General features: G+C 44.0%; 1 protein-coding gene across 1 annotated transcript in view; it reads right to left on the reverse strand.

The window, feature by feature from the left end:
* Positions 1 to 25071, reverse strand: part of DBE1 (debranching enzyme 1) — a 202859-nt gene extending 177788 nt beyond the window's left edge. Inside the window, exons 1-2 of the mRNA XM_087394489.1 lie at positions 25040 to 25071; positions 20211 to 20497 (exon numbers count right to left, since the gene is read on the reverse strand). Coding sequence (XP_087250615.1) covers positions 20211 to 20492 — 282 coding nt within the window. The 5' untranslated portion in view covers positions 20493 to 20497; positions 25040 to 25071. The remainder of the gene's footprint in view (positions 1 to 20210; positions 20498 to 25039) is intronic.
* Positions 25072 to 25417: the final 346 nt, after the last annotated feature.

Here is a 25417-nt window from a genome sequence, read left to right on the forward strand (position 1 = left end):
TTGCACTGTTCCTCTCTGCAAATCCTCTACTTATCTTCAAGGCATCTAATCCCAGTGCACCACTAGAATTCCCACTGGCAAGGCATACTCACGCATTTACTTTTGATCTGACACAACATAGAGGCATTCAGGCATCCAAACCACTGGCAAACTGAGCTCAAGGCAGCCTCATGCCTATCACATGCATCCACACTGTCCTTAGGCCTTCCACAGGATCACCCGGGCCTTTGGGTGCTTACTAGAACCTGTTGGAGTCCTGAAAGGACTGCACACAACACGCATGCACTGCAAAAAGCTACAAAGCAAGAAAGAATAAGGAAAAACCGAACCTGGAACCAACTCCCGCTGTCTGTGGCAGAGGGGCGAGCTCCTTCCTCGCACCTATCCTCTGCCCAAGCTCCCCGCAGGGTGCAGGTGTCTTCCAGCAATCAGGAGAAGAGAGAAATGAAGGTAGAGAGCGGAGGGTGAACAAGAAAGAGCTGTAGAGGAAAGATGGTTCACAGATCTGCCCCAAAATGATTGCCTCGGGATTTGTGCCTGAGTCCTCCTAAGAGAAGGTGCCAAAAGCAACAGGGAAAGTTCCTCCTGCATCCTGCACTGGTCCAGAACAGCTCCAGAAGCCACCACGCAGCCAAAAACATGTGCACAAAGGTCCAGCACAGCAAAAGACAACTCCGAGCACCTGCTGGAGGCAGCTGAACACGTCTATACGAATTTCGTACGTCCGGACGGACGTTTGGTATGGACGTCCGTATAGTCCGTACGAAATTTTTTCGAAAGTTCAAAAATGAGTCCTGGCACTTCCTAGAAGTACATACTAGCCTTGGAACAGTCAAAACAGTGTTAAAACGGCTGAAAACAGGCTTGAAACAGCTCAAACAGCTCAAAAACTGCACAAGAACAACTGAAAAACGTCCTACGCCTCTAGGAGAGTGAGGGGAGAGAGACGGAAGGTGGGGGAAGGGCATGCATACACATGCTTGACAAATGGCACCTCCTCCTTGCCATTTTCCCCTTCATTAAAGTCCTAACCCCCATACCAAGGACAACGTTGGTCGTCCTTGGGCCCAACTTTTAGACCCCTCTTTTAAAGCCTTTGCCTTGCCCCTAGGACCTAGTGGTGCACCTAGACTTTGCCCTTAGGAACTTTTAGGAAGTGTGCACTTCCTCTAGCTAGTCCCTCACGGCCAAACCATTACAACACGTAACCATGGTTAACCCCGGGTTAAGCATAGGTTGAGTTACAAATATACTTTACATCACTTTTCACGTCCTCGTGACATACCCTCCTCTTAAAACAGCAAACTACCTAGGTTGATGTTGAAAAAGTATAAATAGGCAGAAATAGCCCATACCAAAATATACATCATCTGTAAGATACAACCTGCAATATGAGCTAGGCAGAAATAGCCCATACCAAAATATACATCATCTGTAAGATACAACCTGCAATATGGGCTAGGAGAGCTCGAGAGTCCATCCATACATCAATGCATCCTCTATGTCGAGTGTCACGAACACCCATCATGGAGACCTCACGGCAGAAATACTGTCAGCAAGCAACATCTCGGGTGAGACAATCGGTGCCACCAAGCGATCTCCAGATATATGAGCAGTCTGAATCAAGGAAGGGGAGGTGCTACCCTCCTCTTGAGCACCAGGCAATGCTCAAGATCTCTGCTCTGCTGAACCTGTATGAGCCTGTAACGTAGTTGGCACAAGCTGAAACGCGTCGAGGTAGAGCTGCAAAATCTGAGGTGAGTCTGCCAAGACACCCTCCTCCATCCACCTCGCATCCAGTGCAGGATAATTCCTGCACTTCACCAGATAGCGACGAGAAATGTGCTAAAATCTGTTCCGGAACCAAGATTTCATCCAACTCTTCCACCTCGGGTTGATCCTCATGCAGCAGGTCAACAGGCACATCACCCTGGAAAGGCTTCAATAAACTCACATGAAAGGCATTGTGTACGGTCCAAGTGGCAAGTAGCTTCCTGTAAGCTACGTCATGAATGCGTTCAAAAATCTGAAAAGGACCATAATACCGCATCTTCAGCTTTGTGTACACTTTCGTCTTGCCTTTCATCTTCTTGAGTCGTGCTTTTTGAAAACGCAGCAGCACCCAATCGCCCTCTTTCAAGAGCAACTCATGGCGATGCTTATCGGCTGCTTGTGTGTGCTTCTCTTGGCTTTTCTGGAGGGCTGTTTTGACCTGCTGGTAAGCAACATCCAAACTTTCCATAAATCTGTCCGCTTCAAAAATCTTATCTTTCATATGCAGAATGGGAGGTACCTTCCGTTCTCCTGCCACAATTTCAAAGGGGGCTTTCCCCGTGGATGAGTGTACAGTGTTGTTGTACGCGAACTCAACAAGTGGCAGAAATTGCTCCCATTTTGATTGCTGATCCGAAACATAGCATTTGAGAAGATCAAGGGCAGTGGAATTGGCTTCTTCAGACTACCCATCAGATTTAGGATGGAAAGAGGATGAGAAATTCAGCGTGGTACCCATATTCTCAAAGATACCTCTCCAGAAAAGACTTGTCATCCGCGGGTCTCTATCACTGACAATTGATTGAGGCATCCCGTGATGTTTAAACACATGAGACATAAAGAGTCTCACCATCTGGTCTGCTGTAATTTTCTTTCTGACGGGAATGAAGTGGGCCTGCTTGCTGAATCTGCAAATAATGGTCCATATCCCATCATGTCCAGATGGTGTACGAGGAAGATCAAAGATAAAATCCATGGCAATGCTCTGCCAAGGTCGATTGGGAATAGGTAGAGGCTGCAGCAGTCCAGCCGGCTTCTGCCTGTCATATTTCACCTTTTGGCAGGTGATGCATGTCCTGACATATGCCTCGACATCTTTCCTCAATGATGGCCAAAAGAAATAGTGCTCCACAGCTTTGATGGTGGCATCAATGCCTTTATGTCCTGCATAGGGTGGAGCATGACTCTCTGTCAACACTTTGGGCCTCAACTATTTCGTGACACACAATCTGCCATGCATCATCAGAAATCCGTCTTTGAGAGTATAGTGCTCATGCCTCTGTCCATCAACCAACTGATCATAAATCCGTGAAAAATCAGCATCATTGGCATATTGATCCTTCATGGCATCAAGCTCATCATGATATGCAATGGTCACTGCTGAAACTTGTGGCTTAACAGACACTGCATCTGGAGTGGGCTTGCGTGAGAGTGCATCTGCAACAACATTCTTCTTCCCATGCACATGCACAATCTGAAAATGAAACATAGAAAGAAAATTTGCCCACCTCATATGCTTCTAAGACAACTTTCTCTGAGTGAGAAAGTACTGCAGTGATTGATGATCGGTCTGAACATGAAAATCAGCACCCAAAAGATAATGCTTCCAGGTCGTAAAGCATGTATGACAGCCAACATCTCTTTCTCATAGATGCCAAAATTCATTTCAGCATCGTGGAGCACTCTACTCTCGTATGCCACGACTCTTCCATCCTGCATAAGTACCCCTCCTACGCTGTTCCCACATGCATCTACTTGGACAGTGAACAGTTTGCGAAGATCTGGCAAAATAATCATAGGATCTGAGCAGAGTCGCTCCTTTAGTAGGTCAAAAGCTGCAATTTCTTTGGGACCCCATCTGAAAGTGACCCCTTTCTTCTGTAAGGCATGTAAAGGAGATGCAATCTCTGCAAAATACGGAATGAACCTCCTGTAGTACGAGCACAAGCCCAGAAAGCTACGTACTTCATGGATGTTCTTCACGTATGGCCAATTCCTGATGGCCTCTACCTTGGCAGGGTCCATCCTAACTCCATCCTTGGAAACAATGTGCCCGAGAAAATGGATCTCATGCATGAAGAATTCACTTTTCTTGGCATTGACAAGCAGCTTATGCTTCCCTAGCTCCTCGAGAACAATTGCCAGGTGCTTCCTATGTTCAGCCTCATCCCGAGAGAACACGATGATATCATCGAAGAAAGTGCCAACAAAGGTTCGGTGCTCTCTAAAAATCCTATCCATCATTCTGTTGAAGGTGGCAGGTGCATTAGTTAACCCAAATGGCATGACAAGAAACTCGTACAGACCAAATGTGATCTAGTGATAACCACTCTTCAGATCAATGCGGCTGAATGTTATCACTCTTCAGATCAATACGGCTGAACATTCCAGACCCCTGTAACCTATCCAAAATATCATCTATCCGAGGTATAGGGAATCTGTTCTTAATGGTAATCTTATTGAGGGCTCTATAGTCAATGCACATCCGCCAGGATCCATCCTTCTTCTGGACCAACAGCACGGGTGAGCAGTAAGGTGAAGAGCTGGGCTGAATCAGCCCCTTCTCCAGCAGGTCCTTGACCTGGTTCATAATTTCCTCTTGCTGGGCTGCACTGACCCTGTAAGGAGGTCGGTTAGGAGGACTGCTACCAGGGATTATATCTATCGTGTGGTCTTCTGGCCTTTCAGGGGGCAACTCCGGTGGAGGTGAGTCAGAAAAACAGTCCCTAAACTGAAAAAGAAAATCTGTCCGCTGTTTTTCCAGCTTAGAAAAATGAGACTCTTCTTCTACTGACTTCTTTTCAGATGCAAACACTAAGTACGCTGAAAGATGCTTTTTCAACGTTGCCAATGGCAGAAGCAGATACAACAGGGATGGATTCTCCCTTCAATTTAGCATCCAGAACGTGGGTCTTGCCACGGTGAGTGATTGTGATTGTTTTATTCTTTGTATCCAAAACAGCCCCAACACGAAAGTGCCAAGGTATCTCCAGTAACACATCACAACCATTCAACGGCATAATATAGAACTCTTATGTGTCCACGTAGCTCTGAATATGCATCCGCAGCTTGCCTATCACCGGAGTAACTGACTGGCTGAGTCCCGGACACGCCATATCTGCATCACACAAAGGACCCATCTCTTCTACCCTTATTCCTAACTTTCCAGCCAGCTCTGGAGAGATGAAATTGGCCTTGGCTCCCGGATCGAAAAACATCAGAGCTGTTTGGTCTCTTATCTTGCCCCATGCCCAGCATAACTATGTAGCATCTGTATTCTGAGCAGCCCCAATCAAGTCTGGCAAAAGACCAGCAGTGGGCTTGGGCTTTTTATTCTTCTGATCAGTCCTCTTTTCCTCCTTGTGCTCACTCTGCTGAGAAGAAGGGAACTTCCGCTTCTTATGTGGGCATTCAAAAGCCCTGTGGCCTTCCTCCTTGCAAATATAACACTTGTTGGCATCATAGAGAATTCGCTTTTCCTCATCAAACATGCTGGTCGGTACTCGCCTCTGTCCTCCAACAAACTTTGCCTTCATGGGCTGCGAAAACTTTCTGAACTTCTTAGGGGATTCCGTCTTGCTGCCCTTTGGCCTTGATGTCTCTTGTGAGCTTCCTTTGAACCCAGAAACGGCTGTCCACTGAAAGAAACATGCCTAGGGGTCTTCTTATGCTTCTTATGTTTCTTCTGAGATGACTTTTTGCTTCCAGGGGAAGCAACCATAGGGGGAGGAGCTTGCATAATCTCCGTGACAGCATGTTGCAACTGCGACAGGGCTCCCGCTACACTTTGCATTCGTAGCTGAAAAAGTGCATTGGGATCAAGCTCCTCTGCCTCATCTACCTCATCCTGTGAGTCCTCCGTGGCATGCTCAGGAGAGATTGGATGAGTCCCACTGTCCTACTGGTCATCACCCCCGCTAGTATTGTGCTCCTCCTCAAAGCTCTCTGATCCTTTGTCTTCATCCTGCCCCTCCTGCTCTGAAATGGTCAATGACCTCTCACAGTGTGACATGCTTGCTAAGATTGATGGCTATAGCAACAATTGCACTGAAGGTGTCCTTCACCCAACACTACTAGGGCCCACCTCTGTAGGAAGATGGTGACGATCCCGGCAATGGAACCACTGAAACAGGCCTTCAATAAACAAAAGGGCAGTGATCTTCTTCTACTCAGTCATAAACTTCATAAATAGCCACAATGCAAGCTTCAGTCACTTAAATCACTTAGCACAACTTAGAAACAAGCTTCAACAACAACAAAGGTGAGGCTAGAATGCCCCTGCTCAATGAAAATTGTACACAATGCACCCACTGGCCCCAAATGCCTTGGCGCCCTTACAGTATTTATTTAATGCTTCTGAATGGAAAGGCTTTACAACAAAGGTTCAACCTTGCACTATTCCTCTCTGCAAATCCTCTACTTATCTTCAAGGCATCTAATCCCAGTGCACCACTAGAATTCCCACTGGCAAGGCATACTCAGGCATTCACTTCTGATCTGACACAACTTAGAGGCATTCAAGCATCCAAACCACTGGCAAACTGAGCTCAAGGCAGCCTCAAGGCTATCACATGCATCCACTTAAGCCTTCCACAGGATCACCCTAGCCTTTGGGTGCTTACTAGAACCTGTTGGAGTCCTGAAAGGACTGCACACACCACGCATGCACTGCAAAAAGCTGCAAAGCAAGAAAGAACAAGGAAAAACCGAACCTGGAACCAACTCCCGCTGTCTGTGGCAGAAGGGCGAGCTCCTTCCTCGCACCTATCCTCTGCCCAAGCTCCTCGCACGGTGCAGGTGTCTTCCAGCAATCAGGAGAAGAGAGAAATGAAGGTAGAGAGCGGAGGGTGAACAAGAAAGAGCTGTAGAGGAAAGATGGTTCACAGATCTGCCCCGAAATGATTGCCTCGAGATCTGTGCCTGAGTCCTCCTAAGAGAAGGTGCCAAAAGCAACAGGGAAAGTTCCTCCTGCAGCCTGCACTAGTCCAGAACAGCTCCAGAAGAGCTCCAAAAGCCACCATGCAGCCAAAAACATGTGCACAAAGGTCCAGCACAGCAAAAGACAACTCCGGGCACCTGTTGGAGGCAACTGAACACGTCTATACGGATTTTGTACAGCTGTACGGACGTCCGTGCAGTCCGTACAAAAATTTTCCAAAAGTTCAAAAATGAGCCCTCGCACTTCCTAGAAGTGCGTACTAGCCTTGAAACAATCAAAACAGTGTTAAAACGGCTGAAAACAGGCTTGAAACAGCTCAAACAGCTCAAAAACTGCACAAGAACAACTGAAAAACGTCCTACACCTCTAGGAGAGTGAGGGGAGAGAGATGGAAGGTGGGGGAAGGGCATGCATACACATGCTTGACAAATGGCACCTCCTCCTTGCCATTTGCCCCTTCATTAAAGTCCTAACCCCCATACCAAGGACAACGTTGGTTGTCCTTGGGCCCAACTTTTAGACCCCTCTTTTAAAGCCTTTGCCTTGCCCCTAGGACCTAGTGGTGCACCTAGACTTTGTCCTTAGGAACTTCTAGGAAGTGTGCACTTCCTCTAGCCAGTCCCTCACGGCCAAACCATTACAACACTTAACGATGGTTAACCCTGGGTTAAGCGTAGGTTGAGTTACGAAGATACTTTACATCACTTTTCACGTCCTCGTGACATATATTCTCGTTTCAAACATCAGCCTTGGGTGCGGATGTTCACTTTAATGGCCCCACCCTTTAGCTTTTATTGCAGTTCACCATTGACGGTTAACAGTGGAGATAGTTGCATCCTACACATATCGTGGAGTGCTTTTCTTTGGCCCAATCTTCACAAATGAGACCGGCGTTGCAGGCCCATGTTACATCAATTTAAAGTCATGAAATCCTAAGGATTGGTTATGTTAAGGTGGGGAACCATGAAGGCTCATCGATGCTCACATTAGAAGGGCTTAGAGGGCTTGGATATAGGGTCATTCCTAGGCCTAGGCATTAAGGAAGAGGTGCTTAAGGAGCCCATGAGAGGGCTTTATGGAAAGGTCCCTTGAGGAACACATGGCACCAAGTAAGAGGCCATTTGGCACGTGTTGGGTTCAGGGGTGATTCTAGAGGGATCTAACCTGTGAGAGGTTTTCATGGAAAATACTTGACTTAAGGGAGAACATACAGGAGGAGCTAGTTCTCAATAGCGTCTATGTCTGGTTGGAAAATGAATGCGGAGCGATCTATGCCAGGATTGTAACGCTGGTATCAGAGCAGCAAGCAATAGCGTGGGGGCTGCCTAAATTTGAATACACAGCAGTGTTGGTAGTTTCTTCATTAGGGATTTCAGCTGCAACCTGTTCTTTGTGAATTGCTCAAACTTAGGAAAGGTTGGACAGCCAGGCGAGCATAGAGCAAAAACTTTGGACAGGGTGCTGAAACTCTAGAAAGGTTGGACAGCACAATGAGCATAGAGCAAGAACTTTGTGTTTGGTGCTAGAACAATCAACTACTGAAGCGAATCTTGAGTGCCTACATAGTAGAGTTTGTTGCTTGCTAGAGGAAAAGCACCCAGGCTAGCAGATTCCACAAAAATGGCTGTTTGGAGATCTGAAGTTTCTTGGGTTACTACCTCTTTTGGCTGTTCAAGCGGAGGAAGCAGTGTTTGAAATTTCGCTTGCTTACTTCTACTCAGTGGCTTTTACTCCCTCAAGCTTTCCCTCTTCTGATCGAGTCACAACTGATTAAAAATCCAGAACCCCTCTTCTGAGTGAGAGTGAATGACAGACTAATAGCTTCCTCACTTAAGAATGAACACCATGTTTCCCAATAGCAGGAAAGCTTAGTTATGCATTCAGCTTTCAAGATAATCGCACAGCAACATAGACTTAGTCAAATGGAAGTACATCAGGTAGAAAGACAGCTCGCTGAAAAGGTCAAATTCAACCAGGTAGCTCACCTTGGTCTTACTGGTAAAGAAAAAGGATGGCACTAAATACTTATGTATAGATTACCGAGCTTTAAATAAAATCACAATACAAAATAAATATCCTATGCCTTGCATTGATAAGCTCTTTGATCATTTGCAAGGTGTTAAATATTTTAATAGATTGATTTAATAATCTAGATATCACCAAGTACGAATCAGAGAATGTTATCAATTTAGAGTAATTCCATTTGGCTTAACCAATGCTCTAGCAACATTTATGGCACTTATGAATAGTGTCTTAAGGACCATATTTAAGAAAATTTGTTGTCGTATGTTTACATGATATCCTTATCTGTACTTTTTTTTAAAAATGCATATGGAACATTTGAGAAATGTATTTCAATTGCTTAAAGAAAACTCTCTTTTTTCTAAAGAATCCAAGTGTGAATTCTTTGCAAAAGAAGTATGGTACTTGGGGCATACTGTATCCCAAGAAGGGAGTCGATGGATCCCGAAAAGGTAAGGGACGTATTGGAATGGTCACATCCTACAAACCTAGAGAAATTACAAACATCTTAGATTTGTATGAAGTTTAAAGGAGATTCATCCAACAGTATGCCAACGTAGCTGTTCTGAAGATGATGGATTAGCTAAAGGGGCAAGGAAATACCTTCATATGGGATGAGGAGTTTTGAAAATTAAAAGTATCTATAGCTGCAGCTCTGTCGCATCCCCTCTAAGATTTAACCCTAACGTAGTCCAAACACAATTAGCAAAACACAAAGATAATCAACGAGCAACTCATCACTCACCTCCCAGCCACCCCCGAGCATGTGGGCTAGAATTCAAACTCTCACAAGCCTATGCCCATAAATCTAGTGTCCCATACCACCAGAACCCTTCCCAAGGAGCCATCAACACATTATCTCATGATCCACCATGTAGAAGCCAAGAGTCTATGCTCAAGATCCATACCAAGTCATCCAATGCTATGTGTACATTGAATACCACGCAATAGCCTTCACCACTCTTATATAAGAGAGCAACCTGCTTTATGGAAAGCGTCCTAGCTAAATATAGCAAATTGGTCCTTTGCTAGTATTCAATTCTTCTAGTCCCACGTTAGCCTGTTGGATTAAGTTCGTCTAGGTACATAACTTTCTTCCCTCTTTTAAGCATTTACTCTTATACAAAATTGGAAAAGTTCTTTTGCAAGCTAGCAATCGACTCCCAAGTTGAGTCCTCCTTAGACCTATCCGTCCACTTAACTTTGAACTCCGGAATCAACTTATTCCTAAGATCCTTTCCTTAAAATTGATAACTCTTTCGGGCTCATGTGGAACATAGGTAAATCCTCAACTTCAACAAGTTCTTGGAGAGGGATGATACTGTCTCCAGCCCCTAGCACCTCTTTCAGTCTACTGATAAGAAAGATCGGATAAACCTTTACATGGAGAGGCAATTATAGTTTATATGCAACCTCATTAATCTTTTTTAAGAAGGGTCCACTAAACCTAGGAGGTAACTTTTCTACTAACCCCGTCTGTAATGTCTTTGACTCCTTTGGTATTGGAAAGTATACATGCATTCCCTCAAAAACCTCTCTAGGCGAACCTGCCTATCAACATTGAATGATGCTCTATCCTAAGCAGTCCTTATATTTGCTGCGCCACAAGAACGTTGACTTGCCAAGCACTTTCAACATCAGAATATGACAATAGCGTCATCGAAAGAGCGGCCCATGAGCTTGCGATAATTGACCATTATAGCTACACGGTAAAAGGCGCGGTGACAAGGGATATGGGTGAGATTGGATAGGAGGAGGAATCAGGATGCAATGGGGCTAGAATAACTCCTGGTGGTAGTAACCAATTAGTGAAATGAGAATAACGGGCCCTCGAAAGGACCATTGTCGAAAAAGCACTGCTACTAGCCTCGGGAGGATCTAGGAGCTAGCTGAACGTCGTTGCTCTCGACAGTGATAATGTGCATCCTGCGCAAACATAAACCACACAAGTTTGTCAAAATTCAATTAGATGATAACTCTGATAACCTTTATAATGGGCGATCTGCCCTTTAAGTATGTGTTCCCGCCAACAATCATCCATGTCGTGTGATGATGCTGGGCGTTCAACCTTACTTAACGTTCAAACTTGAACATCTACACGCCTAGGGTGGCGGTTACATAACTACCTCGCTAAAATGATGGCGGTATGGACTTAAAGGCGTGTCAAGTGAGGTCTCTCGGCAATGCATAGCCAAAGTCGGACAAGCTAGAGTTGGATGAGCCGCACTTGTAACACAGATCACTGTGGCCAAGGGGCAAATCCGATTCTTATAATCTCATTATACAAGTTTGAAATTGAGGCGGGACATGAGGTTCCATCTGCCCACTCCACAGAGTGATTAGGCCATAGACTATGCCACATGCAAGAGGGGGAGACCAAGATCATGTGCATTTCACCTCACATATTTGTCTAGCCTCGATAGCAACCTTGGCATACCGTGTACGTGTGATAATAGCCCTTATCCCTTGAGAAGCACATAATCCATGCAATTTATCATCTGCTAGCAAACGCGAGACATAAGGGATAAGAGCCCCTATCCCTTGAGAAGCACATAATCCATGCAATTTATCATCTGCTAGCAAACACAAGACATCAAGTTCTTTCCTTGACACTATGAAAGTAATGTGATGGCAATGTATACCTTACCACAAAGCAGAATACAATACAATAACAGGATATACATGGGTACTAGGATAAGGCAACATCTCGTATGTGAAAACATATGTCAAAATAGATCCCAAAAAAGAATTGTAAACAACCAATAGCACCAAGAGCTATGACGTCTTGCACGTCAACAAATGTGCACATGCCGTTAACATGTTAAAACGGACAGGGTTTCAAATTGTTAAACATCCAAAAATGAGTGAAAAGACTCAGGAAAATGAATGCTCAATCAGATTCAGTCACCTTGTTCATTGAGTAGAATTCAAATAATGCAGTAGATTCCACGTCTCTGAAATCATAACACTCATTCTGACTACAATTGATGGCTTTCAAACTGAACTCTCTAATGCATTGCCTTGGAATGTGTGCAAGCACCAAAGTAGGTAGAATTTCAAAGGATTTTCACATGTGTGCTGGAATGGATTGATTGGCCTGCAACCAATGCTGCTGCACAGGCTGTTGCTGCACTACATGATGGTTGCCACATAATGTGGACCTTGGGAGCTATGCCATGGCTCAAAAAGAGCCAAAATAGGACAATTTTGCAAACAAAAGAGACACTGCACATGAAATGCATGTGCACATACACCAAGAACTTGTCAACAAAACTGCTGCAAATGAGCTGTACAGGATCCATTCTGCTTATACATCTGTACAAATTGTACAGCCGTGCCGAATACAGCTGTACTAACACCTTAAAGACAAAAATTTCTTGGGGAGTTTTTGGAAGATAAAACACCCCGTGTTGTGCATGGGCATCTGTCCAACTTAATGCACCTATGTCTTGCCTGGCTATCTGTGCTAGCTGCTGAAAGAATGGAAAATAAAGAAATTGACATATTTGGAGCCAAGAACATAAACAATTTTAAGCTAGAGTGTATCAAGAAGCTAATAAACTAGGCATTGGTTTATATGCTGCAATTCCTTAAAAGACGATTTGCAAAAGTCAACCGATTGTGCTTGTTGGAGCCTTGTTGCATTGCGTGCTGGCTTCAAAAACTGGCTTTCAATGATAAAAATACATTTCTTCACAAAGAAAAGCTTCACTCCTGCTCCAAATATGTGGCTAAGCTAAATTGAAAGGCACACCCTAGGTTTGGAATGTTAGACACAACTTCTAATCTCCTACTGCAGATCACGGGAGAAGCACGGAGTTATTCCACCCAGCCAAATCCTGCTGAAGCTTACGAGCAGACAGAGAATTCCAAATCAGAAACATACGTGAATCACTATTCTCTTCTCTCTCTAGCTTCAACAAGCCCCAACTCCCTAGATGGATCTAGATGCCACATGTCATCCATATAGGGCCTTCCTAATGCAACATTTCACCCCTCTCTTGAGATGCTTTAATTCCTTTGCCCCTAGGCACATTCCTTGCATTAGGCCCTTAGCCTTAGATCCACCTAGTCAGGTGCTATCAACCCTCACCTAGGACCTTGACATTGATTCCCTCCCGATCATTTACATGAAGCGCAAACAAATAATTACAAACATAGATCCTTTAAGGGAAATGTCGATTGATTCTTCCGAGGTCATGCTACCTCAGCTAGAGCGTAACATTCCTTCCCTCTTCAGACATTAGCGTCCTCGATGATAAGTCTGGGAACACTCTCCGCAACTGGTATACGGATTCCCAGGTGGCTTCGGATAGAGGCTGACCACGCCATGCAACCAACACCGTGGGTATCTTCCAATTTCGTATTTGTGAAGTCAACGACTTCGAGTGCGAAGGAACTCTGAGAAAAACTTTTTCTCCTTCCTTAAATACTCTTATAGACCGGTTTTCATCCGCATACACCTTGGCTCTATCCATAGCCTGGCGGATATTAGCTCTCGCAAGTGCTAGCATCTCCCGCATCTGAACTACAAAGTTCGCGGCACTAGGCACTTTTTGAGGTACTCCAACTATAGTTGGATTTGCTGGTCTATAACCATAGTTCAGCTCAAACGGACTGAACCCAGTAGAGAAATGTTTTCTATCATTGTAGGCAAACTCTAACAATGGCAACCACTTGTCCCATGTATGTTGCCTCAATGACACATATGCTCTCAGCATATCCTCTAAAGTCTGGTTGACTCTTTCTGTCTGACCATCCGTCTCAGGATGATCCCCACTACTCATTCCCAACTCAGTCCTTAGTGTTTCAAATACCGCTGTTCAAAAATGACCCGTAAATCTGACAGCTCTGTCTGACACTATGGATCTAGGCAATCCATGCAGACGAAATATATGTCTAATGAACAAATCCGCCACTTGCGGGGCACTAACAGACTCCCTAGTCGGAATGAAGTGAGCCATCTTGGTTAGATGATCAACCACCACAAGGATAGAATCATACCCTCCTTGTGTCGTAGGCAGCCCTACAATAAAGTCCATGGAAATGCTCTCCCACCCACTTAGTGGTATTTCCAAGGGCTGTAAAAGTCCGGGTGGCTTCACCCGCTCGGCCTTACTTACCTGACACGAGAAACACCGTGTCACATATTCATGAATATGCTTTTTCATCTTTGGCCAAAAGAAATCTCGCTTCACGAGATCGTACGTCTTCTCGACTCCTGGATGTTCCGCACACGGGCTATCATGGCACTGTCGAATGATTCTCTGCCTGAGATCATTCTAACTAGGTACTACAACCTTGCCATTTCTTTTCAGCATACCATCCCTTATGGTATATCTTGCATAAGTTTGGCCTTTTCTGGATGCCAGGTCATCCTTTTCATTTTCCCCGGGTTTTAACACATGAGCCTTAGGCCATAAGCTCTGGACAAACTCATCCACTTTTTGAGTTTCTCTGATCTCGGTCATTAGAGCACTCTCTAATACTGTGAAACTCAGGTTGTGCATAATGCGAGACAACGCATCAGCCACCTTATTATCCTTTCCTCTTCGGTACGGAATCGTTAAATTAAACTCCTGCATGAGCTCTGCCCACCTAGCTTGGCGGCCCCTCAAGTCAGGCTGTTTAGAAAAATGCTTCAGAGTATCATGATCCACATCCACATAAAACTCTGAACCATACAAATAATGCCTCCATGTTTTCAAAGCATGGATAACAGCATACAACTCCAATTCATGAGTTGGCCAATTCCTTCGAGAGGGAGAAAGCTTCTTGCTTTCAAAGGCTACTGGCCTTCCCTCTTGAAGGAGGACTGCTCCTACCGCAATGCCACTTGCATCGGTTTCCAGGAATAACGGTTTCTGGGGATCAACTATTTTTAACACCGGTCCTGTGACCACAGCTTGTTTTATGGTGTTAAAACTTTCTTGTTGATTCTGTCCCCATATAAAAGCTACTTTATCTGAGGTCAGATCAGTCAATGGCGATACTATTTCGGAATATCCTTTGATATGCCTTCTATAAAACTGGACAAATCCCAAGAATGATCGCAACGCGGTCAGACTCTGAGGGATTGGCCAAGTTAGTATCGCAGCCACTTTCTTCGGATCCATTTCCACCCCCTCTGGAGTAATTATGAATCCTAAATATTCAAGCCTAACCATACACAGTATAATTTTCTTTTTATTCACATAAAGACTGGCTTTCCTCAAAGTATTGAGCACTATTCTTAAGTGTTCACGATGCTCAGTAATACTTTTACTGAATATCAGGATATCGTCAATAAAATGTACTACAAACTTTCCGATATACGGACGTAGTAAATCGTTCATAAGCATGACGAATGTCGCTGGAGCATTGGTAAGTCCAAAGGGCATTACCAAAAACTCATAATGACCAAACTTGCTTCTGAAAGCGGTTTTATGCACATCCTCGGCTCTAATCCGGATCTGATGGTAGCCACACTTAAGATCTATCTTGCTGAAAATCACGGCTCCATGTAATGCATCTAGCAAATCATCAATCCGAGCCATCGGATACCTGTGCTTAACAGTGATATTATTCAATGCTTTGTAATCTATACAGAGGCGAAACGTATCATCCTTTTTCTTCTTTAATATCACTGGCGAAGCAAAAGGTGAGAAACTTGGTTGAATCTGCCCTAACTTGAGGTATTCTTCCAGTTGTCTACGCACCTCCGCCTCTTCAGTAAAACTCATTCTATAGGGAGGTCTATTTACAGGTTCTGCCCCCGGAATCAGTTCAATCTTATGCTGAACATTCCGCTCTGGAGGTAACCCATAAGGTAGTTCATCCCTAAAACATTCAGAGAACTCCTCTGTTATAAGATTAGCCAGCTTGGCCATCTCACCACTTTGCGTAACATCAATGCTAGCCGAAGAATCATCAACCAGCTCTACCGATGCTGTGCAAAGGAATAAAAACTCTCCTTGAGCTTTTTGGATTTCCATCACGGAAACCAACGGTCCCTGAGGTATATCTTTCTCACCTCGCAAGACATAAAGCACATCATTCATCTTGAATTGATATACATGCTTTTTCCAATCAATGGCTGGATTCTTCCTAGAATGCCACGCCATACCCAGGGCTATATCCACATGAGCAAGCTTGGTCATTTCAAAATCAAGCTTCTCAGCATAGTCCTGAATACGAAGCTCCAACTGGGTAACCCTTTGGTCCCATACTTCAGTTGAACTTCCATCGGCCATCCTGACTGTATACGCATAGTCAGATGGACTTGTCTTTAATTTCAGCCTCTTCACGAGCTTGGAGTTAATCACATTGTGAGTTGACGCCGAGTCAAACAACACAATGGCATCATGATTGGCCACTTGCCCTTTCATTTTAATTAACTCCGTATCATTAAAGGCTGTATACCCCGTTGCTGCAGGCTTAGATAGGATGTTATCAGGTGCACTCGTTACTAGCTTAGCAACAGACACACATAACAAACAAGGTACTAACCTCTGGGAAGATCCCGCTAGCTGAATCTGCATCTCTTCCGCTCTAGGACTTCCCTCCATCTCCACGTCGCATTCTGAGACCACCATCTCAACCATCCGACGATCTTTGTTACAAGGACAATCCTTCCACTGATGAGGTTGAAGGCAACCAAAACATAAGCCTTCTCTCCTCGCTTTTTCCCTTTGTTCTGGGTTTAAGGGAGACTTAGACCAAGCCTGGGCTGCCATTGGGGTTACTTTCCTCTTCACTCCAATGGTGGTACTTGGTTTAGGAGTTTCAGCCGGTTTCGCCTACTTGGCTTGACCACTCGGCTGAGAACCACTCCCTCTACTAATCCATTTCTTCTTAAACCCAGATTTCTTCGGATACCCATACTGGGTTCCGACCTGTGCTCTTGGCTTGCTGCCCTTGGCATCTTCATAGTTCAGGGCTATAGCTATTGCATCATCTAACGTGTTCGCGTACTTAGCCCGAACTTCCATTTTTATTCGATCATTCAATCCAAATATGAAATCTTTCACTTGGATTGATTGAGGCAGGGGTTCGTCAACCTTCATTACACTCTCTCGAAACTTATCAGTGTATTCTGCCACTGATAAATTTCTCTGATGAAGGTTCCTATATTGATCCCAAGCTCGGGATGCTTCGTCAGGAGGTAAGAAGTGTTTCCTGAACTCTCTTTTAAACCCCTCCCAGGTAGTGGATGCTATACCATCTTTTTGTTGTTTAATCCACCACCGATCCGCTGCCTCACTAAACATGTGGGTGGCCTCACGGATCTTCTTGATGTCATTTCTGATTTCACAAATGGCAAACGCCTCGTCCCATTTGTGTAACCAGGTCTCAATGACATCGGAGCTACGGTCGTTCATCCGACCAGAATACTTTTCCGGTCTGTAATTGGTAATATTGGGCACTTTAGCCTTCCTAGGCTCGACCGTATGGACACTAGACTCCGGTTCCATTGGAGCCTTTCCCTTCTCCTCTCGAGAAGGTCTGGCAGACATACTGTGTATCGCTCTCCTAAGTTCAGACTGCCCTGCATTGGCCTGTAACTGCTGCGCTAACAACTGTTGCAAGGCATCCTCCAGCAACGCAATCCTGCCAGATAAAGTATGAGCTACTGGGCGCGACACCTGCTGGGTCGGGCGGACTCCTGACTCACCAGGGTCCCTCCTGGAAGCTCCCTCTTCTGCTTCCATTCCGTTCAATGGGTGTTTTGTTCTGGTTTGTTCTGTTTTGTTTTGGGTTTTTTTTTTTTTTTAAAAACACCGCTAGAACACTTTATTTACAAGCTGACACAATTCAGTGTACTGACACTCTGACACAATTCCCTATACTAGGGAATTCTTGCAATCTTAGATTCACACTGACTAGGCATTTAACACTGGCATATATCTCAAACAGCGCTTTTCCCTATCCTAGGGAAGCTCTTGCAAACAACTCTGACTGAAGCACATAGGTATAATCTGTCCCTGTTACAATATCATAAACAGCAAACTCTGCTACAACCGCAAAAGCGTAACTGCTTCTGACAAAACAAGAATGACTAAAAGCAAAAAAGGAAAAATAGTAAAGTGCTCCCTAGTCTTGTTCGCTCCTCTTTTTGTCGGCCAAGGCGCAGCTGTCTGATCGAATTCTGTCTGAGGGAATCAAGTCAAACAGTAATTTCTATCTCCTGGCAAATCATGTATGCAGATATCGCGAAGCCTGCAGCCTACGTTCTCTGGCTACGGGTCGCCCATACATAAATTTCCTTGAAGATGCACACGAACCACCACGCTATCCTGCGTCGCCTCTAGACTCGTAGCCTATCGTCTGCTCCAGATCACGGGCAGCGCCAGCGATTTCGTCGTCACATCGCAGCGTCAGCAGTAGCCGAATCACTCTACGCTCCTCGTACCTTCCCTTGGGCTCTCCGTTGATCTGGCGTCAGTCACGGGCTATCTGCTCGAAGGGTCTCCCCGTTCACGAATCGCTTCCACCGTAGACCACGGGCAGTGCCAACTCTGCGCTCCACGTCTGCTGTCCGTCGTTACGGGCAGCCCCCACAATTCGTCGTCAAACCATCAGCCTAACACCATCCGTCAAGGTCGATGAGCGCAGAACTTGCCCGTCAACCCATGAACCTTTATGCACAACACACCGCAATTCCTGCTCGCCAGTGCCAGAGGACCACCGTGCTGTTCGTCAATCCCTTCGCTAGTCTGTCAACCTGCCTTTCCTGCGCTCTGCGACAAGCTTGCGTAGGCCAGCACCGATCGAACCCACAAACAGTCCCACACTCCTTGTACCCGACCGCTTCAGATCACGCTGCAAGAGATTTTTTTTCGTCAATCTTACAGCTCTAGTCTTTCATCACCCAGATCGTCTCTCTCACCTAGCAACCTTTGGCTCTGATACCAATTGTTAGACACAACTTCTAATCTCCTACTGCAGATCACGGGAGAAGCACCGAGTTATTCCACCCAGCCAAATCCTGCCGAAGCTTACGAGCAGACAGAGAATTCCAAATCAGAAACATACGTGAATCACTATTCTCTTCTCTCTCTAGCTTCAACAAGCCCCAACTCCCTAGATGGATCTAGATGCCACATGTCATCCATATAGGGCCTTCCTAATGCAACATTTCACCCCTCTCTTGGGATGCTTTAATTCCTTTGCCCCTAGGCACATTCCTTGCATTAGGCCCTTAGCCTTAGATCCACCTAGTCAGGTGCTATCAACCCTCACCTAGGACCTTGACATTGATCCCCTCCCGATCATTTACATGAAGCGCAAACAAATAATTACAAACATAGATCCTTTAACAAATAATTACAAACATAGATCCTTTACGGGAAATGTCGACTGATTCTTTCGAGGTCATGCTACCTTGGCTAGAGCGTAACATGGAATGCATGGGAGAGAGGACAGGCTTGGCTTTTATACCAAACGAAAGAAAAAAGAATGCACCTAGCAATGGAGGCATTGCAAAATGACTGTATTGCTGAATGGACAGCATACACCAAGGTGAACTGTGGGTTTGAAACCATAAAAGTACAAGGAAACAAAAGACAACCCAAGCCCTTGTGGCCGATTAACTGTCCTAAGAACACTAAATGCAATGCCACAAAATGTGACTGAGATGTATGCCTAACATTGGCAGCCTATTATACGTGTGAAAATATAGTACCATCAAGGTTACATTGGAAGCTTTAATAGCATTATCCCTATTAAGAAGAGGTCAAAAGCAAGTTGTCATGACATTAACGGCTTGGGATCAAAAGAACAAAGGGGCTCCTAGGCCCCTTAATAGTAAAGGCTATGTACTATTAAATGCTTAGAGAAGGTTAGAACTTAGACTCATAGGTTCCATAGCTGGGTGGTGGGGCACTTTCAATGCCACGATTGCTTTTCCTCTTCCACGATTGCATACAAAGCTCTACTACTTTCAAGTTCCCTCCATCCTCTTTTTAACTTTCAAAATTCATATGATCAACCATTCCTCTTTCACAACAATGAGCTTCCTAACATTTACCAGCAAGTCTCAACTCATCATGCATTGGATAGACTAGAGTACTATGATGCAAGAACCCAGCCTAACTCCAGCCTCCATTTCATGTATACTTGTATTTAGATTCAATGTACCATGCATGTGTTATGACAGCTCATGTTACTGCATTCAAACATTTTGCTCACTCATGCACACAAAAAAGGAACATAGAGCAAGTCATTGACATCTTCTTCAATAAGCTTGTGCCTATCTAATACACATTGATCTTAAACTAAAATAAAATCAGAAATCCAATATTAGCAATCACAACATAAATGTAGTAAATCACAAGGATAGGCATGTTTGATGCCACCAATCCTTGGAGCACAAGTGAAAGCAAGGAACAAACCAACAATGATTGGAGAACACAATTACGAACAGAAGGTGTGTGCTAACATCAAATGACAATTACCTTTTCTTCTGTGGTGTGTGCTAACATCAAATGACAATTACCTTTTCTTCTGTAGTCTCTAAATTTTGTGAGTTGCTTGCTGCTGCTACTTTGAATTGAGGAAAAGGCTTGTATTCGATCTTTGCTGGTTGTTTGACATTGGAAAGCTTCCTTCCAAAGAAAGTAGTTGAGGAAAACAACAAGTTGTATCCGTGCGTTTGCACCAGAGACATATTGCACATCATCAAAAAGTTTTGGTTGCCTAATTTCCCATTCCTTTGATACACATCCTTCAAATCTAGGCTCCATAACAAATTCCTTTCATTTGCTAGACAACGGTCCATTTTACCTGTAACAAATCCAAACAACATACTATTACAAACACACCACTAATTCTTACAGCAAAAGCAATTTTTGTAAGCATTCAATCTTTAAGAAGGCAACTGCATCAAATATGTCAATGGCATCAACGGAAGAGAAAGGAAGAAGATCCCATGATAATGCAAATCAAAAAAACAACAGCATCCTTTTAAAAATGGCTTGATACACAAAAGTCCAAAACAATCCAATTAAAAATGTTTGAATAGCAATCACACATTGTCGGTATCCATTACAACATCATTCTATCAACAATCATACTTAGAAAAGAAACAATCATACTTAGATGTCTTGATTTTCAACATATAAATAATACACCCCTTTAACGTTGAGGAAGCTTCCCAACTTGATTGTCCTACCTACTTGAGAATGCTAAGCTTTTGAAATCAATGCAATGCCCTATAGTTCAAAATTCAATGACCTTGGGAGCCTTGACCCTTCCCAAAATATTTTCATGTGGTACTTATAAAAATAAGGTCAACCTTGGCCATTTCTTAACATCACTTAACAGGTAGCCCCTATTTGACGCTTGAGATTTAAAGAGAGGAATATAGGGAACGAAGCACAATTCAAAGAAATTTCTTTCCTCCTCCTCCAGCTAGGAGGGGCAAGGAGGTTGAAAATTCCCCAGTTAAAAACAACAACTCTTGCAAGATATCAAGAATTGGAAACTCCATTTCGGCAAATTAGGATCTTGTATTGTAGCATGTGTGTCACACATCCAAATCTAGAATATTGAGGAAATAGGTCCTATAAGTGCATCATATGGACACTAAGTACTACCACTATGTACCACTAAGACTTTGGCTAAACTAATTTCCAAGGGATCCATCTCCACAACCAACAATACCATTGCCAAACACTAGGGTTTTTTGATACCTCATTATCACTATGGGGATACAATTGAAATGAAAAAAGGTGTCCATTAAATTTTTAATTGATAGGCATAATGATCGCTTTACCTTACAGCCAGCCTCAACATATAACTACATAATGGAGCCGATTGAGCTCTTTAACATTGAATAAAGACACTAAATGCTCTTAACCACATCCAATGGAGCTCAATGCCATCAAGAGTTTGACGTTAGTTGCACATCACCCTCCCTTTGAAAAGGCTGAATAAGGACTTCGAGACCATGGAGCTTGTAGAAACATTAAGAAAGCCTTTTTTTTTTTTTCTCAAAGAAATGAACCTTCTATTAATGCTTGAAAGATTTCATACAAGACAATAGCCCCGAAGGTGCTGAGTATGAAAAAACCGGAAAAGGCTGAAAGAAAAACCGGCCTGTTCCAGAGAAGCCCAGCTCACTGCCTAGGGGATCTCAGGAACTGGGGCTAACAGCCAAGTGGGGGGACATACAGCTAGCGAATCCCTCGTGGAGTGAAAATGTAGAAAACACCTGCAAGCCAAGCCTTGCAAAAACGAGCACGCCTCTCAATAGTCGCCCTGGAGCCTAGAGTCCCACGCTCCCAAGTGGACTGTAGAGTGTAAATGATATCCTACCAAATGGCAACCAAGGTAGCCGAGGGTGGAACCGGGTGCTCTCCCATCACGAGACTGCAGTGAGCCACCCAAATGTTCCAAGCCGTGATGCTGGCTACCACCTCCCAAACATTGTCTTCCCTAGGGGAAGGAGGAGCTAGGGCGCATGGGGGGGCTGCCTCGTGGAGTGCAATCGTTAAGAAAGCCTTTAATGTCAAAAGTGCCACAATTGAGCATTGTCAATATCTTAACATAAAACGGCACAAGGAGTCGAACAAGATGGATTGTACCCCATTAATACACTTATGCTTCATGGGAAGACAGACAGTTCCAAAGTATGGTACCTTGTCAGAGATGCAGAAGGCAAGTATGGTGGATAGACTTCACAAACAAAGGGCATGCAAGGAGTCTGTGAGGCTTGCATGGAGGGCAAAGCACATTATTTCCTGATCTTCATTGATGATTTCAGCCACATGATTTGGGTAAGAAGTCCACAAATTCAAGGAATGGAGAGCCAAGGTAGAAAAGGAGTCGTGGAAAGAAGTAAAGCTGTACTGCACTGACAGAGGGGGGAGTTCGCTTCAGAATCTTTCACTGCTTTTTGTAAAAATAATGGAATCAGCAAGACGGCATTGCGGAAAGAAAGAACCGTGCCTACTTGGACGAAGACCAAGGTGGTCAAGGATAAGACATAACTTCGTAAACTAGAATAAATCCAATTGTACAAATTCAGATGTTTGTTGTTCTAAAGTCCAAAATTCTATAAAGAAAATAAAAAATAGAAAACGAAAGAGAAGGTGACCCTTTTTTTTTTTTTGAAACATGAACACCAGGAAGACCCCGTATGAAGGTCAACAGCCGTGTTTCCAATATATCCTACACTCTTGATTAGCAAAATGCCTTATACCAAACTATATATATTTAGACCAACAAATGCAAAATTTGGTAAAACTAATGCTGAGTCTAACAAATCAGAATAAAATAGCTGGTAAGAGCCATCATAATTGCGGAAAAAGTCCCAGCTTCTACTTCGAGTGTGGACAAGGATGATTGGAAATAAGAAGTGCAGGGAGAGCCAGCCTCAGTATCAAAATAGTCCGATGAGGAGGAGGAGCTTATGGATGGCCATTAGATTCTTGGTGTGACTCAAGATGGGACATAGGGTGCCCACGATATGGGGAAATCTTCAAAGTCCAAAGCTAGAAGAAATCCCTCTTTTCCTTTTGATACGCATAATACTACATGAGATGGTGCTCACGCGCACAACACCCCTGGGATTCAAAAGCGTAGGGGGTCCACTTTTCACTCTACAACTAGCAATTCACGCTGGGGCCTGGCCTCCTTGTCAGATTGATTAAGCACTGTAATACTATGCTATTTCATCCACACAAAAATGTGGCTGGTAACACTCTTGTTGACGACACTTGGGGGCATAGTAAAAGCTGTATATTTCCCCAGATGCTTTGATGGGTGCTAAAAAAAGACAACAATCAGATTTAATGGCGAGATCAGCGGGAAGCCTTTCACATGTTAGAGAGTATTCATACTTTGATCAATACAACGACATTCCAGACTGTGAGATTTGCAGACACAGACGTCAACCATGGGTTGAGCCTTGAGGTTGCCCTGGTAACTAGCCACACCCTACGATATATTGCCCATTTTCATCCTTCCTAGCAGCCTTGACCTTGGCTAATTCCATTGTCTTTCAGTTCAGCTGAGCTCATGTGAGTCCTTCAGCTATTCATATCTTGGTCCCTTCCAGCTTGTAGGATTGCCAAAGAAGCTCAATTTGATATCCCGTATGCTTAGTGTAGGTGAAGTGCTCCCACCAAAGTGTGTATACATCACCTGGCGAATATTGGTTGTGGAATCTGTTCCATCTTCTATCTTCTTCTAGCCTTTAAATGCTAGGGGTGGCTACATTGATGTGTGCTAGAGTCTCACTGTATATATGCTCCTCCTTGAACCAGCCTCAAGGAAGGCCTCCTATCTTGATCTTTAGTGCATTGTTGCACCGGGCTTAGTGCTATGACCCTTTAGGATCTATGGGATTGGTAACCATTATTAACTAATAGTGGTTCTTTTACACCCGAAATTTGAAAAGAAATCTTTATAAAGCTTGCTTTGTTGTTGTGAGTATTTGTGTAGCTGCTGATGTGTGCCTTGTTGCGGAGTAGGCTGTGATGCCAGGCTGCAAATCTCACACGATTACCAATTTGCAAGGAGCTAGGATTAGCAATCATTATCTTGGAAGTAGAATGGAAATCTGGAAGATTCTGCTTTGAAGAAAACCAATGTTTGACATATATCATGGGAGCTAGAGAATAAACAAAAGTGGCGATCTGGTAATGGCCAACTGCTTGATGTAGCATATTTGCAAGGACCGTCAAATCGATGATCTGAATCAATATTCTGTTTAAATCAACTTGCAAGAGTTTATGGGGTGCAAATTACGTGATCTTTTTTTAGCAGACCAGACTGCACATCGACTGTTTGCTTGGAAGCAAGAGCCATCAAAGGGATGGTCTGAATTAATATTCTATTTAAATCAACTTGCGAGAGAGTTTATAATCCAGGTCCGAGGTCATGTTTACAGAAACGTCTAATGTTGACAGAAATCAAGCAAGGAATGCCTACAAAAGCAAGATGGAAGGTCGTTACCTTTTGGTCCTAAACTAGACCAAGGCTAATTTAGCAGAGCTGAGTTGTCCTCCTTTCAAACTACCTAAATTCAGCTCAGCCTTTGATCACAAAAGCAAGATATTAGATAACATGTTGGACGCCAGCGCTCTACATTCACACGAAAAAAAAATTTATTTGCATACGTTGGAAACGTTGTGTTCATCAACCATGCAGCCTGTGACACGTGGCTAAATGAGGGCACAAAAAAGTCGTACTGCTGCCTGCATAACGACGTCAAAATGATTTTGGCGTCCCTCTGTTGCGACTAGCAAAGTATTGACGACCGAATTCTAGCCTTATAGCGAAAAGGTGGATAAGACACGAAAAGGGGGATAATATACACACCCGTTTGTCGTTGGGCTCTAATAATGATCCATTGCGCTTGATTTCAAAGAACTCCAAATGGGAGAGTTCCAAAATGGTGACAAGGTATAAGAAGCAAGTTTTGTACTTCTATTGAGAGCTGATGTCCACCGTCATTCAGCATCTCGAATGAATACATTGTAATCTACTTTTGTAAAATTACAAAACCGTGATGGGTATTCATACCGGATCTTGAGAACGTAAAGTAGATGCTCCACAATTTAGCAAGCTCCTCGTCGCAGACGACCACACAGCATCGCCTCCTTCCACCGATTCACTGCAATTTACCAAACTACTCGTCGAAGGCGGCCACCCACGTCCATTATTTCCTCTTCCTACGCACAGTAGCCACAGGCTAGA

This window comes from Dipteris shenzhenensis, chromosome 23 (genome assembly GCF_047967505.1).
Source record: "Dipteris shenzhenensis isolate YYH24624 ecotype China chromosome 23, Dip_SZ_1.0, whole genome shotgun sequence".
NCBI classification, from domain to species: domain Eukaryota; kingdom Viridiplantae; phylum Streptophyta; class Polypodiopsida; order Gleicheniales; family Dipteridaceae; genus Dipteris; species Dipteris shenzhenensis.